The 18,186-nt window shown below is 48.9% G+C and overlaps 3 protein-coding genes across 3 annotated transcripts; all 3 read right to left on the bottom strand.

Annotated features, from left to right (window-relative positions):
• Positions 1–464: 464 nt before the first annotated feature.
• On the bottom strand, positions 465–3,040 carry PHACADRAFT_248896 (uncharacterized protein). The gene is made up of 3 exons (XM_007391346.1): positions 2,443–3,040; positions 1,563–2,386; positions 465–1,490 (listed from the first exon to the last, which is right to left on the bottom strand). Exon 2 carries the CDS (start codon positions 1,911–1,913, stop codon positions 1,755–1,757), a length of 159 nt encoding a protein of 52 aa, XP_007391408.1. The 5' UTR covers positions 1,914–2,386; positions 2,443–3,040; the 3' UTR covers positions 465–1,490; positions 1,563–1,754.
• A 3-nt stretch (positions 3,041–3,043) lies between these two features.
• On the bottom strand, positions 3,044–3,865 carry PHACADRAFT_248895 (uncharacterized protein). Its single transcript, XM_007391345.1, has one exon. The coding sequence runs from the start codon at positions 3,670–3,672 to the stop codon at positions 3,205–3,207; it is 468 nt and encodes a 155-aa protein (XP_007391407.1). The 5' UTR covers positions 3,673–3,865; the 3' UTR covers positions 3,044–3,204.
• Positions 3,866–16,913: 13,048 nt separating this feature from the next.
• Positions 16,914–18,081, bottom strand: PHACADRAFT_248894 (uncharacterized protein). Its single transcript, XM_007391344.1, has one exon. It carries the CDS (start codon positions 18,031–18,033, stop codon positions 17,278–17,280), a length of 756 nt encoding a protein of 251 aa, XP_007391406.1. The 5' UTR covers positions 18,034–18,081; the 3' UTR covers positions 16,914–17,277.
• Between the last annotated feature and the right edge of the window lie 105 nt (positions 18,082–18,186).

The following is an 18,186-nucleotide window of genomic DNA, read 5'->3' as shown; positions in this document are numbered from 1 at the left end:
GGCGCCGCAAGCACACGCCGATCCCTGCGCGATACGCGCTATCGAGTGCATCCAGGAGAATATTCGCCGCGTTCTCGAAGGACGCACAACGGCGCCTGTCTGTACAGCGTGCGCATAGCATTGTCTTGGCGGAGCGCGCGCCGCGTACGACGTCCTCCAGGTTCCAGGTTAGTGAATGGCGGGAGAGTCCCCGTGCAGACGTCTCGCACAACGCCCCTTTCTATGATGGAAGACACTCGCCCCCCACGAAGCTCATGGAAACAAACGGCCGAAGCTTCACGTCCGCCCACGGCGCCAATGCCAGCGGGGAGCTCGGGGGTCCCTGAATGTAAACCGAGGCCTGGGAAAACTTGTGGCGCGGGTGGCCATCGAAGTCGCAGATATGCGTGTCAGCGAGTCCTTGTACCCAGTATGTATGGGTTTGCCTGGGTGCAATGTCGTGGGGCGATGAGCGGGGTGATATCATCGAGGCGGCGGGTGTTGGTGAGCGAATAGGCCGAGTGAAACAGGGCTGTTTGACGTGTTTACAGAGATGGCGACGGAAGATGACGATACGAACGTGAGAGCGAGGATACAAAATTGTGACGAAGCGGCGAATCGGTGCACTCCACCAGGCTGGGTCGCTGGATGGCCTGGTGGATTATCAAATGGTTATGAGGGCCACTCGAAATACGGTATTGCAGCGTCGGATTTGGGAGTAATGCAGATCGGTGGTAGGATGAGGCCAAGATGTGAATCGCGATCTCCAGAGTGGAGGAGGAGAACTATCACAAAAGGCTGACAGTGATGTGCGCGGGCGTGTGTGGGTGCAGCAGCTGACCCAGCTGGTGTATGGGGACTGAAAAGCGCTCCGGGGCCGCGAGCACCGTAGTCCCTGCCCAGGCGAACTCTGGTGACGGGACGTCAATAGACCGCAGCAAGAACCGCTGCGGGCTCCGGGACGACGTCCAAACGTTTTGAGCCAGCATTGACGTGACACCGCGGCCTGCCGAGCGCAGAGATTCTTTTGTCCCATCAAACGGAAGGTTTCCGCCTCGAGCCGGGGGCGCCTGGGCGGGACAACGACGGAAGGCTGAGAGCGTGTGGCCCTGCGCTGCTGCCTGGAGAATGTGCGCCGACGAGCACGGGAGAAGTGGAGATGACCCGCGACCAGGCGGAGACAGCTGTGTGCATGGTGAGAAAGGCGTGCGACGAAAGTGGACAGAGCGCATTTGTTAAGTTACCGACGGAAGTTTATTCGTCTTTTGGGTATCGCGATCAGTAGCGGATGTTGTACACTAACCTCTATGGCTAGTGAGAACTAGGCTGGCGCGTTCGAAGCAGGTGATTTCAGGGCTGGAGGGAGCTTATGGTGCTGGAGAGTTCAGATCGGTAGTGAATCAGGCGGCGAACGGAAATGGGGTGCGGGGGAGCTTTTTCATTAGGGACAAAAGGTGTGGATATTGTATTCGCTCGATCTGGTGTAAGTTTCGCCGCGGCTGGCCGGCACGCTATGCAACAATGCGAATACGATAGCTTTCAGCGTGCTATCAAGTATAAAGTGCGGACAAGTAGGCACTTACCATCGGCGTCAGGGTACACGTTCAGGATCGGCGCGCAATCCAAACCTGCCAGAAGCTTGCTTCATGCCCAGCTGGAGCCGCGCTGAAAGCCACGCAAAGCGGATGGCCGAACCAAGGGAAGAGTCTGAGGAGCCACCGGCGGGGCACAGCCAAAATATCGCGAAGCCAGCTAGTCAAACGGCCAGCAAGATCTCAGGCCACTCCTACATGCTGGTGTACGCCCACGAGACCGCCTGTGCACGCGCCAGTGCTTCTGCGAGATGCACACGGCGTGGCTGACCATAGCCGCACCAGGGCCCAGAAGGTGCAAAACACGACGGCGACGGGCGCGCCTGGCAACCGCGGCTCCATGGGGGCCGTTACAGTGCCGGCGTAAACACAACGATGTGGGAAAATCGGTGAAGACAGGCTCGGTAGGAGCAGGGTAGGCAGATCAGAGGACGCGTCCAGTACCACTGAGATGCCGCTCCCGCCGCTCAGACAGGGGTGTCTGGCGTTTGGTATTGCTTGAGTTATCAAAATGGAGGAACGCACGCCGTGAGTCTTGGCGACAGGATCTCCTCTTGGGGGACGGACGACCAGCAGTAAGCTCGGGACTGTACCGAGGATTTCACGCTCCAAGCGCGAGCTGAAGGTTTCGGGCATCCCGCCAACTGTTGGACTGGGGTCCGTCCCTGCGACACTGCCACCAGAAAGCGCGGGCGACCTGGAGTAGCAACCGCTGTTGATCCACCGCCGCCGTCGTCCGCAAATGACCAACCCATCCGCGCCCGTTTCCTTTGCTTTGTGACGGCGCGGGTTAGGGCGAGGCCCGCACCCGTGGACTAGGAAACAATATCAAACTCTGGGGAAGCAAGCAACGCGGCAGAAAAAACCTTACGGCATCTTTCAGACGAACACCTGCGCCGGATCGAGAAGGATCACTGTACGTGCTGCGCCATCGCCGCATGGCTCCCCTTCGATGGGTCTCGTCAATCGCGTTAGGCCACAAGAAGCCAGTGCAGGGCTACAACAGATAATCAAGTGTTGAACAGGCTGGGCTAGGCTCGTGGGTATCGAAAGGCATATCACGAGCCATCAAAGGCTTTGTAAGATAGATATGACGCGTCCAAGCCGGAAAGCGACCGAACCGCGAGAACAAAATCTGGGCAGCGCCGCCAAAACTACAGGTGCTATGCGGAGCGAGACGCGGGACAGCGTGACGTTTCATCGACAGAAAGAGGGACCGCAAAGGTGACGCACTTCCGAAAAGCTACAAGCTAAAGCGGTAACTGCAGCCGAACCCACCAGATCCAGCTCCAAGCGGCACCGCCAGCTCTACAGACGTGATGAAGAGTGCCTTGCGGAACAGTGGAACACCTCGACGACGAAAGGAGGACTGCGGCGGACACGCACGTCTGGCCCCTCATCATAATCTGCATCCGTCCTTGCACCCATTTGATGGTCGTGGCAGTGGCTACACAGCCGCCGCTCTGCTCACGGGGGGGGGGGGGGGGGAGAAAGAGGCTCCGCCTGGCGGCGGACGTCGCGCCGCCGGACCCGCGGACTTGCAAAGCGGTGTGGCGAATCAGCAAGGGAGCAATGAGGCCTTGAGGCAGCGCCCGAACAGACAGAGTTAAGAGCATTTATCGAGCGCGGATAATCAGCGCATCAGATGCGGGAGCCGGATAGCGTGTGCAGGCGGAAGGGAAGAGGTCGGTTGCCCTGGATAGATAGATGGTGTCACAGGGCCCTGTGACTCGAACTCTTGGGGTTGCCGGGAGCTGCCAGACGCTGTGCGCCCGTGCCTGAGTCTTGCGGGGGCCCGGTCAATGTCGAAAAGGCGTATGGCGCTGCTAGCCGGCGAGTATAATGCCGCGAGAGAAGATTCTTGATTCGCGTAACGGGACCGCGAGGAGTGGCGTGTGATGACGATGCGCGGGCGGCGGCGGAGACGGAGAGGAGTCGGAGCGTGGTGCTGAAGTGGGGAGATGCCAGCGGCGGGAGGGCCGTACAGCGCGGAGCTTAGATGTCGCACCTCTGCGACATTGCATGCCCATGTCAACGAGACAACAATTAAACCGAGCGCAGCCGAGGTCACATTCACGATGTACGCTGGCGTCGGGCGCATGGAAGTTACGCAGCTCCTCGGTCCTACGCGAATAGAAATGCGTCAGCTTGTTGGGATACGCATCGCTGCGGGCAGTTTTTGCTGTACGGCATACGCACTAGGCTGATTTAGAATGCCAATCAAGTATGGCGTGTGTGTCATTTAGACATACTCGACCGCCAGTGCTGCACCGGCAACGTCTAAACCCAAAACACGATGAGTCAACCGCCGCCGACGAGCGCACAGACTCACCAGCATCGTAACATTGCTCAAGTTGCTGAAGAATGCAAATCTTCCGAGCAGAGAATCCTGTCACATGGCGAGTACCCTCCAGAGATTTGCACGATGGCCCTGCGTATCGACGGCGAGGCCAGCTGCTCGTGTCCTGGAGCGACACAATCATTACAAGCAGGAATGAGGCCCCCAAGCTCGGCATGCCGCTCGACCGTACGCCGCCGTCGCGCCAAAGATTAATTGCAAGCTCGTACGCCGACAAGGCCGAGCTTAAGCTGAGCTTGGGCTGAGATCGAGGCGCAGCGGGGGGAGGCCTTAAGTCCGGGATGGCATGAGCAGAGGGGGAGGAGAAAAAGCCTGGCGGAGTTTGCACGCTGCTGCGTCGCCGCCTCGTCCTGGCCTCGGGCCGGACGCCGTAACGGCGTGCATGAGCGTGTGAGCGGCTGAGGACATTGTGTCGCCGCTTCCGTCGTCGTCTTAGGCTGTGCTCGTGGTCGTCGGCGTCAGTGAGCGTGCGAAGCGTTAGAGGCAAAGGACTTGCAAGGCAGGAAATAGTCCACGCGGCGACTTGCCGCATTGCTCAAAAGAGCGTCGGTGAGCTTGGGGCCTGAGCACATGAGCACACGCGAATTCAAATATTCAAGGGGCGCCCCATACCAGCGCGCGTCGCACGACGGAATGCAGGCGGAGTATGCTCGAGGCACGGCGGAGTCTCCAGTGGAAGCCGTGCGACAATCTTGGGGTGCGCACGAGGTACACGGCCGCTTGGAGCTCCGACTCGCCTCGGGGGATGCTCGTTGTGCGGTGGCGCCTTCACGCTCCCAATCTCGGTAGCTTACCCCCACACCCACCTCGGGAGCCGAACTATCCTTGGGAATTCGCTGGAGATAGCAAACTATACGAGAGCGCGCGACGATCGTCCCGGTGCAGACGTTGCGCCGCGTCATGCGTTCACAGACTCTCCCCACACCCGGCGAGCTAGTATGACACCGAGCGCAGGACAACCTTCGAGAATCGACGGACGCACTCCCTCCGATGGTTCCTGCGCCCGCGAAGCACGGGCGCGACGAATTGAATGCGCGTTGCCTACGACACTTCGCGGGAAGAATCGAAGCGCCTAGATCCGCATTACGCGCTCGCCCGGCACGCTGCCGCTCCCGTTTGAGCGCGACTGCCGGTTTGCCACGGCGCGACACTGAGGCTCGAGCTCGGGAAGATGCTCTAATTTGAGAGAACGTGCGTTCGAACGAGGACGGCGCACCGTGAGAGCTGGGCTGGCAACTTTACTGGGTGGGAAACCACAAAGGTGAGAACAAACCCCGCAGATGCAGATATGAATCTGTGGTAGGCGGGTGCGTAAATCTCTGCGAGACAACCATCCATATGTAGAGGCTCCGATGCTGCACAGATTGTTGCTCTTCTTTGGTGTATGTGTCGTCAACTGTGCACCTCTGCTAGTCCTTCTTCACGAAAGTGCTTTTGCAATTGCAACCGTATCAGAGAGAAGCAACTGTTGTGTAAGTGAATAGCGAAGGCGAAGACAGTTCGTACTAATTCCCGCCAGTGAAAGAATAGGATGCCAAGCAGAGACTGTCAATTGTAGACACTTCTCACGCAGCGTATGCGCATCCGGGCTTGAATGTGGGTGGGTAATTCTGGGCGACAAACTCCCTTCTACAGCGAGAGTGTGAGGGCGTACTGTACAAGCGACGCAGGTCTCCTAAAACTCTTTCTGGACACTTTTTTGGACGCGCTTGGTGACACTTGATGTCGGCACAGCTGAGACAGATGCGGGATGCACTGCGATGATAAGTACACGGTATTTTGCTCTCGAAACGCGTCTCAGTCGCAACAAATTGTTTGGAACAGTCACTGGAATGCATAGGATCTATTCGCGATGCGATATTCAAAGAGTATGTTAGGCGTACTCGACCATGATGGCTCCTGACTGCCGTGGCTGGATCGATACACTGAAGACAGATCAGGTGCATGCCCAGAAGATAAAAAGATCGAAAGATTCGACTTACAATGTGAAACAAAGCCAAGCCAACAAAACTGACGAGCGAAGGATTCTCAAAGCCAAGCCACCATTATGTTTTGCGCTTACACGACACGGTCTTTTGGTCTAGCGGCTTCAGCATTGAGGTCAGCTGCCCATCATCTGCCTACACAGAGACAACTGCCACCTTTCTTGAATGATCAGTGTCTAGGAAATGGACCTCCGTGGCATACCTGAGTAGTGCAAGCGGCGTTCTGACGCGGAAAGCTCACGTCGCGAAGGACCAGCGACGAGCGACCTGAAAGCCATCCTCCAACTTTGACGAGGTGTCGGCGACATCTTCACGTTACAGCGTTTGCGCATGAATGTTCTGAGAGCTGCAATTCCACCCTGAGGAAAGGAGTATTTCTGCGTGTAAATAAGAGCCTGGTGGGCTGACGTGGCAAACTGAGCATCGTGCGTGTACTCACCCGAGCTGCACTATGGCGAGCCTCACCCACAATCGCCTCAGCAGTGTGAGCTGCACGCATCAGCCGCGTTAGGTCGGATTGTGGTACAAGTGTAGGAATGAAAACAAACGCACACAAAAGGGCGCACGATTCAGGAGCGTGGGACCGTCGGGGCGGCGCCTAATATAGAATAGTCATGTGAAAATGATGTCACGCGTGGTGTCAGCTCGAATACCGCTCGACCGAGGTTTACACTTTATGCATCATGTCTTAAGGTCAAGGTAGGGCTGGTGTAAATTGTGGCATACTGGAGATGATATGCATGTAGGCTAGTGTGTAATCTCATCCTGACTGTCACCGAAATCAGCCAGTGCCCCCTGTGGGCAGCAATTGTAAGTGTCTTACTTTAAATAAAGCACACTGTATCAGCTATTGGATTTAGACTTCAAGATATAACACTCATATGATGAGCTATGTTGTCAAAAACAAGTGATAGTGACCACGGAATCTTGCGCTGAGCTTATGTGATGTGTCTTCTGTCTGGTTAAATTATGTGATCCTCAATGCGCTTATAGCTTCACAGGTTTCACAGAAAAAGTAACTAAACTGCTCTGTGTAGGCTGAGGCATCGACAAAGTACAAAACTTAACCATTTTCTGACTGTCCCCATGTCAAGAGCCATGAAGCCTGAGATGCGACTTGTCAGAAGTAACCTCGCGGTTGAGTGCGCTTCGTCAATCTCAAGTTGCTTTCTTGATATTGAAGCACTCAAGAAACAGGATCTTCACATCACATAACCAAGTCTCACTCTCGTCCTCTTTTTATACATCTCATGTACAGTCTGTAGTCTGCCACATTCATGCTCGCATATCCATAATACATGCGACGCTTGTCAATATACAATGTGTTTCTGCTCTCCTGTTGCTCGAGGGCTGTCAGTGAAGGTTACTTAATCAGCCTGCACCATTACGCTTTGCTGAAGCCAACTGATCTGAACATGATTGCATAGGATTTTCTACAGGTTCTCATGATAGAGATGCCTGAAAAGAGTGTGATAGGCTATTCTGGCTGCCTTCTCCTTTGCTGCACTCAGTGAATCTGCCTGACCATGACCCCATTCTCTGTTTTGGACTGCATGGCACTATCAGCTCACACTTGCATTAATAATAAACTACTTATGAAATGCAGCGGCTACCCAGGGGGATGTTCTCTGAGGTCCAGTCTGGAACTGCTCCCAATGCAAACTGTGTACACCTCAGCTTACTTGGAGTAGATTATTGAGCATAAGCCTCCAATCTAAGTGAAGGTGTAAGCTCACCAAAAGTAAAATGACCAAGGATGACCCACAAGTTGGCTTGCTCCCACTATAAGTTATTTGAAGGTTGCTATGGAGGCAGCTAGCCTTGAGCTCACACTGCACTGTCCAGGAATCAGCATGCCTGGATGGCTCAGAGAGCCAGCATGCCTGCATAACCTTCCACATGGCATTAGGAATATATCTATCAGATAGCAAACATTGCTAATATCTGCCACTGATGATGGCAGACATCACTTGATATGTGTTCAGGTCAGGGAAGGGTATTTTCTCTATATATATTTGCAAACAGTCTGTCAGTCAAAACAGATTACAATGAGGCTGACCCGCTGCTATGGGCTTATTCAGCATGACACCTGTCTGAACAAATACATGTTGCTGGCAGGCATGTGCTGAACTTGGGAGAGCTGGAAACAGGCCGGGTCAAGTATCTTTGGGGCCATACAGCACACTGCACTGGGCTGTGCTGAGCTGCAGCTCAACTAGAGTTATGTGAGCCATAGCATATATGCTCGGCAGGTACAATTTCTTCATTTCTTTTATGCTGCAATATAAATAATAATAACTTACTATTTATATGAGACTTAAACCTATATGTAGTATTTATCACTTTATAACTTTGCAAAATATGTAAACAGTAGTCTTTTATCATTTTATTATGGTGAATTTTATGAATAATGTGTCTACCACATAAATAATAATAACCTACAGTCTATTATACTCTTTATTTACAACATCTGACTATAAAATTCAAAGGCCAGCTTATGTCCATTTGAACTATTGGCAAGTTGAGCTGGTGTCTTATTACAAAGCTGGGGCCACTAAGTAATATATACTACTATGCTTCAATCTACCATTATACCATTTTTGCTGTAAAGTGCTCATTGCCATAATGAATAAATACACATAGCCTGCACTTGCAACTATCCAAGTCCAGTATAGGAGTCCACTTGACAGTAACTTCATCAACTTTCAACTTCAAGAATTGAGACATATCATCTATAATTACTTCCTTCACTAGCTTGGTACCACAGCTACTGCATGTTGTATTGGCTATTTGTCATGTAATGATTCTAGTGAAGCTTTCTCATGGGCAGTACCACTTATAATACCTTACCTCCACCATCTATATAAGGAGCATACAAGGAGCAAGTCAGAACAGGTCATATTCTTGCTTCTACCAAATATCTGACTGGTTCCACATGATGTGCACATGTATTCCTTGTGTCAGAAGTCCTCTAATGGTCCAAGCATATAGCTGCACAACTCATGGATCTCAGTACTCTTATTGGCATGTAGTAGGAACTCTACAGAGTTTATCTCATGTAGTTTAGCTATCATGCTACAAAAGGGCTGAAAGCTTTGATTACTCAGACTCCACTCAAGTTAAACTGGAATGCTCTTGTGGTCTAGCCTATCTGAACATGAAGACAGAACAGAGCTTTTGGAGATGGCCCCTGTAACTATACCACAGAGTGGCTAGAGGCATTTATGACCTAGGCTCCACTCAATCTGAACTGGATTGCTTTGCTTGAATAGGGTAGGGCTTTTACAAATAGTGCCTCTAACCATTTCATTTCAGAAGTTCAGCTCAAGGTTTGTTTCAAAGTTTTGTAAGGTGATTTTGTCTAATAAAGCACCAGTAGAAGCCATCAAAAGGTAGTAGGCAAGGTCAAAGATCAGGGGCAAGTCAAATCTTTATGAAGACTTGGAGAAGTTACACTTGTGAAGTGTGTTGTGAGCAAAAATGATAGTGATTAAGGTGAAAGAAGTGTATGAGGTGTACTTACTCCTTCCTTCAGTTGGGTCTGAGGTGGCAAATTGCACATTTTCAGAAAGCAGTTGCCTTTTTGAGTAGAAGTTGAGGGTTTAATTCTAGCTGGGGGATCTTTTTTATTTCAATGAATTTTGGTTGTGAAAGCTAAGATAAAGTGATATTGTGGCAGATAGTATAACTATATATATTTATAAGATATATATGGGTGTTCTGAGATAGCAGAATGGAGTAGAACAGCCATTAAGTGTGGTAGCTTGAAGAGTTAAATTTTATGCACAATATCATGACTATATGCTTGATTATGAGCTCATATGTGTAAGTATGCACAATATAGTAGCCTAATACTTGCAAAGCATAGTACAGGAAACTCCTAGAATATCTGTGTGAATTATGGGCAAGTATTGATTTGTAGAGAGAAGTAAGAGCAATAAATGTATAGCACATTTTTAGTAATTCCAAATAAGTTTTGGTAATTCTACATAGATACACAGCAGTGCTAGGTAGTATGGACAATAGAAATATGAAATAGCAAGCGATTGCAGCCACTGTTGAGTTCACAATCTATTGTGCAACACTGTGCACTAAGCTTTAAAGCCAGTAGTCAGCACTTTATTACTGAACCATGGTTTTGAACCATTCTCATACTAAGTACACAGTTATTATGTATATAGTAGGTTTTATGCTACATGGGATGGATGGACAGAAATATGTGAGGAAGAGTAGAAGTGATAAAGAGAGCAGAATGTGCTGTGGCACCTATAGGGCGCTTAATCTGGTGTTTTCTTGTGCTTTGTTCTCTTTGGTTCACCTCTTTAAACAATTAATTTGGCATATGTTTTTACATATTCTGAACCCTCTCAATATGCTCCATTTGATGGTATAAAGATCACCTAGATTTTGTGCCTTTTGAAAGTGGTCTATCTGTTAAATTTGTCTAAGTCCTGAGCTCAAGCACAAAACACAGTGCTGAAGAGCCAAAACTGATCCATATGTGATCAAACAAATTTTCACATGTAGATCTATACTAGAAGTATGTGTGACCCAAGATTTAGGTCAATCGCTTAAGTATAGCAAGTTGTAGGACAAGGGGCAGATCTGCACGAGAAAGTAAACTGACCCTCAAAATGCTACTTCCAACAGAACATTTCTTCATTACATTCAGAAATCGTAATCTAGCATCTGGGAAGTTGGCGCACCCAAAATCAGCCAAACTAACATTTCTGGCCCTATCAACAAGGACGTTGCCCTGAGTAATGTGCTTTCAATTGAAGTCAACTGACATTACAAATAGCCAGATGGCATACAATACATAGATTCCCATGGGCAATGCTCCTGGTATGCAGATATTCCAGGCCAGATGCTACCTGATTAGTGGTTGAGGGTTCAGTCCTAAAACTGGTCAAGACCATGACTAGGACCAAGACTGGACTGGTTAGGACTGGGTATGATTCCAGTCCTGTACTGGTCCAATCTTGGTCACGATCTTTGATCCTAGCCAGCCTCGGAAATTGCCAGGACTGGCAAGGACTGATTAAAACCAGTCTGAGACCATGCTAAAAGGACTAGTCTGGTGTCAGTTTTGTATGAAAGTTACTATCAGACAAAATCAGACAAGTTTGGAATAAGCACAATAAATGTGTACAGTTTGGTAAGTTAAGTGCACAAATAAGAACAAACATGTATGAACATATACAAAAGCATATGAAAGTGTACAAAAGCATGTGAGCATCAGACTCGGTGGTTGTGCACAATTGTATATGCACTGGGCAGTCTTTAGTTTCACATGCCGCATGTGTGATGGCCTTGATTTTGGCACTGGCACCAATGAGTGTGCATGCATGAAAACAAACTAGAAAGTGCACAATCATGCACAAAGGCAGATGTTCAACAAAATGAGTCTACAATCTGGCAAAGGCAAACTTAACAAATGTACACTTTTGTGCATGAAAGTATGCTAATGTGCTTGCTCGTGCACGTTAGCGCATGTTATTGGCTAAACACGCACCGACGTGCACAAATGAGCATGGAAGTACATTAAAGTGCATGAAAGTGCACAAATGCACATACAGCCAAAGATGCCTAGTGAAAATGAAATCTCAGAGCTGGCATCAAGGTAAAATTTTATTTTTTCCAGTAACATGTTACACTCTCAATAGAAAAGTCCACCATTGTTCTTGGGCTGCTTGTTGCAGTTGTGCACTGCACAACTCAGATGAAATTACACACTTTCAATGTCCGTAAATTCATCGCACACCACAACTCAGACTTACTGCTGCTGACACCCTAAGTGTCAGAAAGGCACAGGATGCCACACAGAGAATCAGAAAGATGAGCAGTAACTAGTGATGTGCAGGCTGGGCCTCAAAGCCTGCAAGCTCGCCAAGCCTGGCCCAAAAAGCCTGGCCCAAGTCAAGCCTGGCTCAGAAGCCCAGGCTTGGATGTGCTGGCTTCATTACTGTTTCCTGAGTTCAGAATAAGGAGAGAGCAATCTAATATGTACATAGAAGACAAAATGTAGATATTCTAGATGTAACAGCTCTCACCAAGCACAATTGTGCGTTACCATCTGGTGCCTACTGTAGGTGCGCACTTGTGGACTTCACTGTGACTCAACTTGTTCTGCAGGTGTAAACCTTCTGGAGGTTATAATTTAGTGAGTACATGCAGTATTAATCTACTACACCCAAATACATTCTCTTTTGATAGCACCAGAACACTCGTTGTACTGTGAGCAAGCCCAGGCTTTGAGCCCAAGCCAGACCCACACATCACTAGCAGCAACCTCAACAACAATGTCTGTCTGAGGCACTGCTAGCAATATAGCATAGCACCGAGAGAGGACTCACAAATGACTCAGCAGCTTACACACCTATAAGTGGCTTAGAGTGAGCAACACAAAATTTATTAGAAAGGATTAGTCTGAACCAGTCTGGACCAGTCACAGACAGAATCCAGTTCTAGACTGGTCAAAACCAGTCTTGGGCCATTAATAGGACTGTACAGGACTAGGACTTGGACTTAGACTGGTTCTGCAGAAATAAGTGCCGGTCCTTGACTAATTTCAGTCCCAGTCCTATACAATTTTCTGAAAAGACCGGACTGAACTGAACCCTCAATCACTATACCTGATAGATCTAGTGAAGCCATGAGTGGTATCCTCTCATAAATGCTGAAGAAGCTGACCAGTTGATCGGCATCTGCAGCTGTCCACCCAGCTATCTTAAAATACTGTGCAACATTGTCGTAATTTCTCCAAGGAAGCACAGCACAAATAAGACCCTGAAAAGACTCTTGGTCAACATCTACAATTTGACATATATGACTGTGCTCTATTCTGCGAATGAGCACAATTTCTCTGTAGAATGCCTGCAAGGTACATGGTCAGCAATAGAGTGTATCAATCACAGAAGATCAGAAGCACCTTTGTTTTCTCACATCTTCCTCATGGCACCCAAAAATTTGTAGTGATTTCAAGGCTACAGTCTGCCTGTTGTACTGTTAGATTTTCATGTTTCAAGTGTGCACACATTGGTGCTGCACGTATGGTATTTTGCATCCACTTTCACATGCTTTAGAGTATAAAGTAACTACACTTGCATGTAACTATTCTTCATGCATTTGAACCACCACCATCACTGTTGCCCCTCAGGAGTGTGCAATACACACTCTTTTGTTATTGTACGCTTCTGTGCTCCCAGTTCCCCAAGTTATTCCAACATGTACTTGCCCTGATAGATATTACTATATGACTCTCCAGCTATGAATGTGTGACTGTCCAAGTGCACACTTGACAGCTGCCACCTCTGTGGCAGTTAAAGAGATGATTTGCACAGGTGAACTAATATACACTTTAGCGAGTGTTTTGGTTCCACTCCATAATCTGATAGTCTTGTGCAGAATGGAAAATTGTCCAGGCCAGTTCACATGGTAGAATGTAAAATATGACCCAGCACAATTTTCAGGTGGCCATGTAGGAGCCTGGCAAGGGCAATGCACCAGATTGAGAAGGTTTAGTAAAGCCAATGCAGGTTGATTGCAAATGCATGTAATGATACTCTTATCAGCTTTTGATATGGACACGAAGATGCTCAGGATGTACTGTTCATCCTGAGTTAGCACAATTATGAGCTCTGAATCAACTTGAAGATCGCCTAGTATAGATGCAAGCTAAGAAATTTAGTCAGCATGCCATTACAATGGAAATTCAAATGGTGTACACGTAGTACTGAATTGCAATGTTGCGCCACATGAACAAGATAATTAACAACAAAAGATGAAAATGGATTGACATCATCATTGAGGAAAGCTTCTATGGCATAGTAACTATGGCGATATGAGCAGAATAATGCAAAAATATGAAAAAATGCCTGACATACCTGCTGCTAGCAATATTTTCCTGCAGCATACTGAGGGCATACATTGTCCCCACGATCATGCCAGCAATATGCTTTCATAAGATGCCTGTGAATAATCTGGACAGCATACAGCAAATATTTAATATACCTCATATACACCATACTTTACAGTGCGAGGGCAGGATGTAATAGAATTTTCAATTGTCTTAAAAATGCACAATTCAGCAGCTCACTCAGTTGAACCAGAAAAAAATGTGCACGTTAGTATAAGAAATGCATGCATTGAAAGTATGTTTGACATGTATATGCAATTGCACTACATTCTTTTGCAGAAAGACAGTTTTGCACTTAGTGTATGTCCAAGATGTGAAGGTGTTTGAAGATTCTGTTATCTGAGTAATGACTTGTCAGTGATGTCACCATACTGCCAGAATAACTCTCTCACAAATTCTGATCTCTCATCGCTCATAGTGAAGCCTGTAGAGCTATTGTGCAACAGCTGTGGTGGAGTTCAGAGATAAAGCTCACCAGCATGATCTGACAACAAGACACCTAAGCAATTTGCAGTATAGGCACCAGAAAATTATGAGATAAGCTATCTGACCACTAAGCTTTATGATAGAGTTCACAATCAATATTGTAAATTCTCTTACAAAAGAAAGTCAAGTAACTATTTGTGATATATTTGTGAGCTACGGTAATTGAAGAGCTCGGGTGTCAAGTGGATTTATTTGTTGCGTTCAATTAATGATACCTTCCAGAACAAGATGATCATGTGCCCACATTTATACCTTCTCTTCATTATATCTGGGAAGGATATTCTCACTTGTCAGCCTACTGAGCACACTTGTGGGCACCAGTCCAGTGCACCAAACCACTCTTCACTGTTCTTGGTTGCCAGTTGTACCTAACTTGGTGAGAACTGCTTGCTGATGAATGCAAGCAACAGCTGTGGACTTGAAAATAGCTGTGGTAGATACACTCATTGATTACAATTTAATGTATAAGTAAATCAACCAGATATGGGGACAAAAGGGGAATGGTATCACACGAGAGAAGGAAATTAGATATAGCATAAGCCAGGAGCTAGCAACGTCATTGGTTCACAGCTGGCTTTGCAAAGGAGCTGCACCTGGCTGACAGGTGCAGCAGCATCCAGATTGAATAGCCTGACAAATAAACCTTTGCGTATGAAGCCCACATCACTAATCTGCAGCTCTCCTGACCCATGCAGCTCTAGGTACCAGAGGGCATGGCTGAGATGGAGTGTCTGAAGGCTAGATGAGTAGATTTTGTCTGGTGCAGATAGTAGACAATAAAGGCAAAACATATTCACTGTGTATTGCAGTAGTGGTGGCAGTGCAGGACGAGCCTGGTGGAATCAATGGTGGGGAGATTACCAGCGCCATTGGCCTGATGAAGTTTTCACACGAAGAAGACCGGCATCCAAACCTCACCTCTCAAGTCAATGAGAAGGCAGAGCACTGATAATATTATTTCATTTATTTCTATGCACCAGTAAATGGATGTTCTGCCATTGCCAGTGCACAATGACTGTCAAAATAAAGAGTGACAAACAAATGAATTCCAATGTCCAAGTGTCGTATTCAGTGATTGTATCCTTGCAAAGACTCCAGTTGGGCATGAGCATAACCTCAAAAGAAACAGCCAGGCCCACAACAAACTAATCCAAGACACTAAACCAGCGGCCGGCCCCTCGATCGCACGTAATACATGAAACAATATTGAGGACGTCAAGCTCTTAAAGCTTAGGCTATGCCGGGTCACTCCTGGAAGACATCGGTCAGCCTCGAAAAGCAATAATTCAGGTGAAAACTGCAGGTTTACGTTGCCTTGTCACGCCCCAGTCGCACAGCACGGCCAGCGAAGTCATTGGACGAAGTGTCCTTTGGGCGTTCAAAGATTGGTGCTCGTGCTCAATCAACCCTAACCAGGGGGCATCCACGATTCAGATCTACAGTAACAGCCTGGCATAGCGCTCATGTGAGCCCTTGTAAACCGCCCTGAGAAAGCTACCGGCTGAGCCAAAGTTGCGAAGGTGCAATATTGGACGAGAAAGCCCGACTAGATCTGACTACAAGTGCGAGCTGAATAGGGAAAGATGGTAAGAACTGTGTACAGCGAAGTGTTCGGTTACTTGCGTATTATTCTACATCATGGGCTCACTGCAGCACCAGGGCAGTGCATATCCTATACAAATAGTAGCATGCCCAGAAAGTATTAAGCTCAGAGATATACCAAAGTCTTATAGGCCAACTATCCAGCCTTCACTCACACTGCGTGCGCAATCCTCTGAAAGCCTTCAAATGTTGTCACGCTATCACTGGCAGGTTAAGCAGTGACGACAATACACAAGTATTGACCATTGCCTGAAAATGCAGCTTACGCAGTTCACAAAAGCCAGGAAGGAAGATGGCAAATTTTCAAGCAGGTGCCGACAGAGCATCCAAACGTCAGTTTAATGGAAAGTGCAATGAAGAGCTTCAGCTGGTTGCTCCTACTCGCAAAAGTGGGCACTAACCGTGCTTCTTTGATTGAATTACTGTATATGGTAGTGTACCTGAGGACCCCGGGGCTGAGACCACCTAGAGGTAGCTAAGCGGATTGTTTCAATAAGATCTGAATCGTGGATGCCCCCTGACCCTAACCCAAAACGAGCGGGCGCGTCCCTTACCGTCGCAGAGCCCATGGAAATTATCGATGTGCGTGCCGGTGCGATGCTCTATCGATAAGAGATGCTGTAAATAGCTTGTTAGCACTGATAAATATCTGAAAAGAAATAACGTTGACCACATATGCCATGCGCAGCTCAATGAATCATAGCCTGCGCGGCGGGAATGCCTTCTGTATGGACGCCGATCCTCGTCATTTCCGCTTGCTGCAGCGTCAAGATGGGCCACATAACTACGCCAAAGGCAGCTGGCTGCAGAATGAGTTCCCTTGTTAGCATGGTATATCTCGTGAAGGAAATCGGCATCCCAGGTTTGAAAGCAAGTCAGAGGTACCACCGTAAATCATCGCCCGCAGCTTGCAGCCTGCTCGGGGATCTACCCTGACAGACATGCAGATCATGCAGATCTATCACAGTAGGTCTTCCGAGGGCTCCCGGCTGCGGGGAACAGTGTTGAAGACTCCACACTTTGACTTGAAGGGGTAGTCGCTTGTTGCTCGCGGAACCCCCAAAGGCCGGCGAAAGCTGCGAGTAAAACGCCCAGCTGCGCAGCTCCAAAGAGCTGGCGATTACTCACACTTCGTCAAGAGATATGCGCTCAGATACGGACTTGCTCCACCTGACCGACGCAGGACGTCTATTGCTACGGATTCACAATAAGCGGTGCTTCCAAACGTCACTGTAGCAGCACTCACGAGCTTTAGCGGATATCGGCGTGGTATGATATTGTGTTATAGTGAAGAACAAAGATTGCGTCCAGGCTAAGAGGGAGGTATCAAGAGCTGAATCCGATCCTCCAGACGATTTATACCTGCGCTTTCTTCCTCGCCTCTGCTAGCTCCGCCCTCTCCCGCACAGTCTGCGCCATGATTTGCGCAACCGGCGTCCCCAGCTGCTCAAAACCCTTCACGACGCCCTCGCGATCTCCCTCTGGAAGCTCCTGGCCCATCTTCCACCTGCCTGCTATATCCGTGATTTCGATCTCGATACCGATAATCGCCTTCTTCAGCAGCTCGATGTAGTTTGATGGTGCGTCCGAGACCTTCCATGGTGAATTGTATCCCATGAGCGTGCCTTCTGCGAACTGCGACAGGTCCGACACCTGCTTCGTGAGGTACGCGTCGGTCGCAGGGTCGGTCGTGTCGAAGTATACCGTCGCGCGGCCGTACACCTGCACTGCGGCGTAGTCCCAGGTAGGAACGACCTTGCCCGTCGAGGGCTTGGTCTCTGTGTAAAACTTTGGTGTGACGTAGTGGTGGGCGGGCCCGTTGAAGAGAACGAGGACGTCCTTCTGGAGCCGTGGTGCACTTGCCTGCGATGGGCCGTTGGTGAGTTCTTCGATGATGACCTTTGCCTGTGGATTCGCGCGAGCGATGTGCCCCCTGAGCACACCGAGCCCTTGCGCGCCGCCGTCGTCGAGCAGCCACGGGATGTGGCTGGATTGGAGGAAGTGATGCGACGAAGAGTCGATAGCGGTTGTGAGGATGCCGAGTGGGTTCGAGCGAACGAAGGCGTGGAGAGTCGGAAGGTGGTGCTCGGCGTGCACAGGGCGGATGTACATGGCGACCGCTGAGCAGATGGTGGTGGCACGCTGGAAAGCAGGTTGTGACTCATGAGTCATGTGTGAGTCGGGACCGGGAGGCACGTGACAATATGGTATCAAACGCCACGATGCGCTTACATAAACGGTCCCGCCGTTTCCAGCTGCGACGTC

This window comes from Phanerochaete carnosa, assembly GCF_000300595.1.
Source record: "Phanerochaete carnosa HHB-10118-sp unplaced genomic scaffold PHACAscaffold_2, whole genome shotgun sequence".
NCBI classification, from domain to species: domain Eukaryota; kingdom Fungi; phylum Basidiomycota; class Agaricomycetes; order Polyporales; family Phanerochaetaceae; genus Phanerochaete; species Phanerochaete carnosa.
This window is presented reverse-complemented; position numbering and strand designations above follow the sequence as displayed.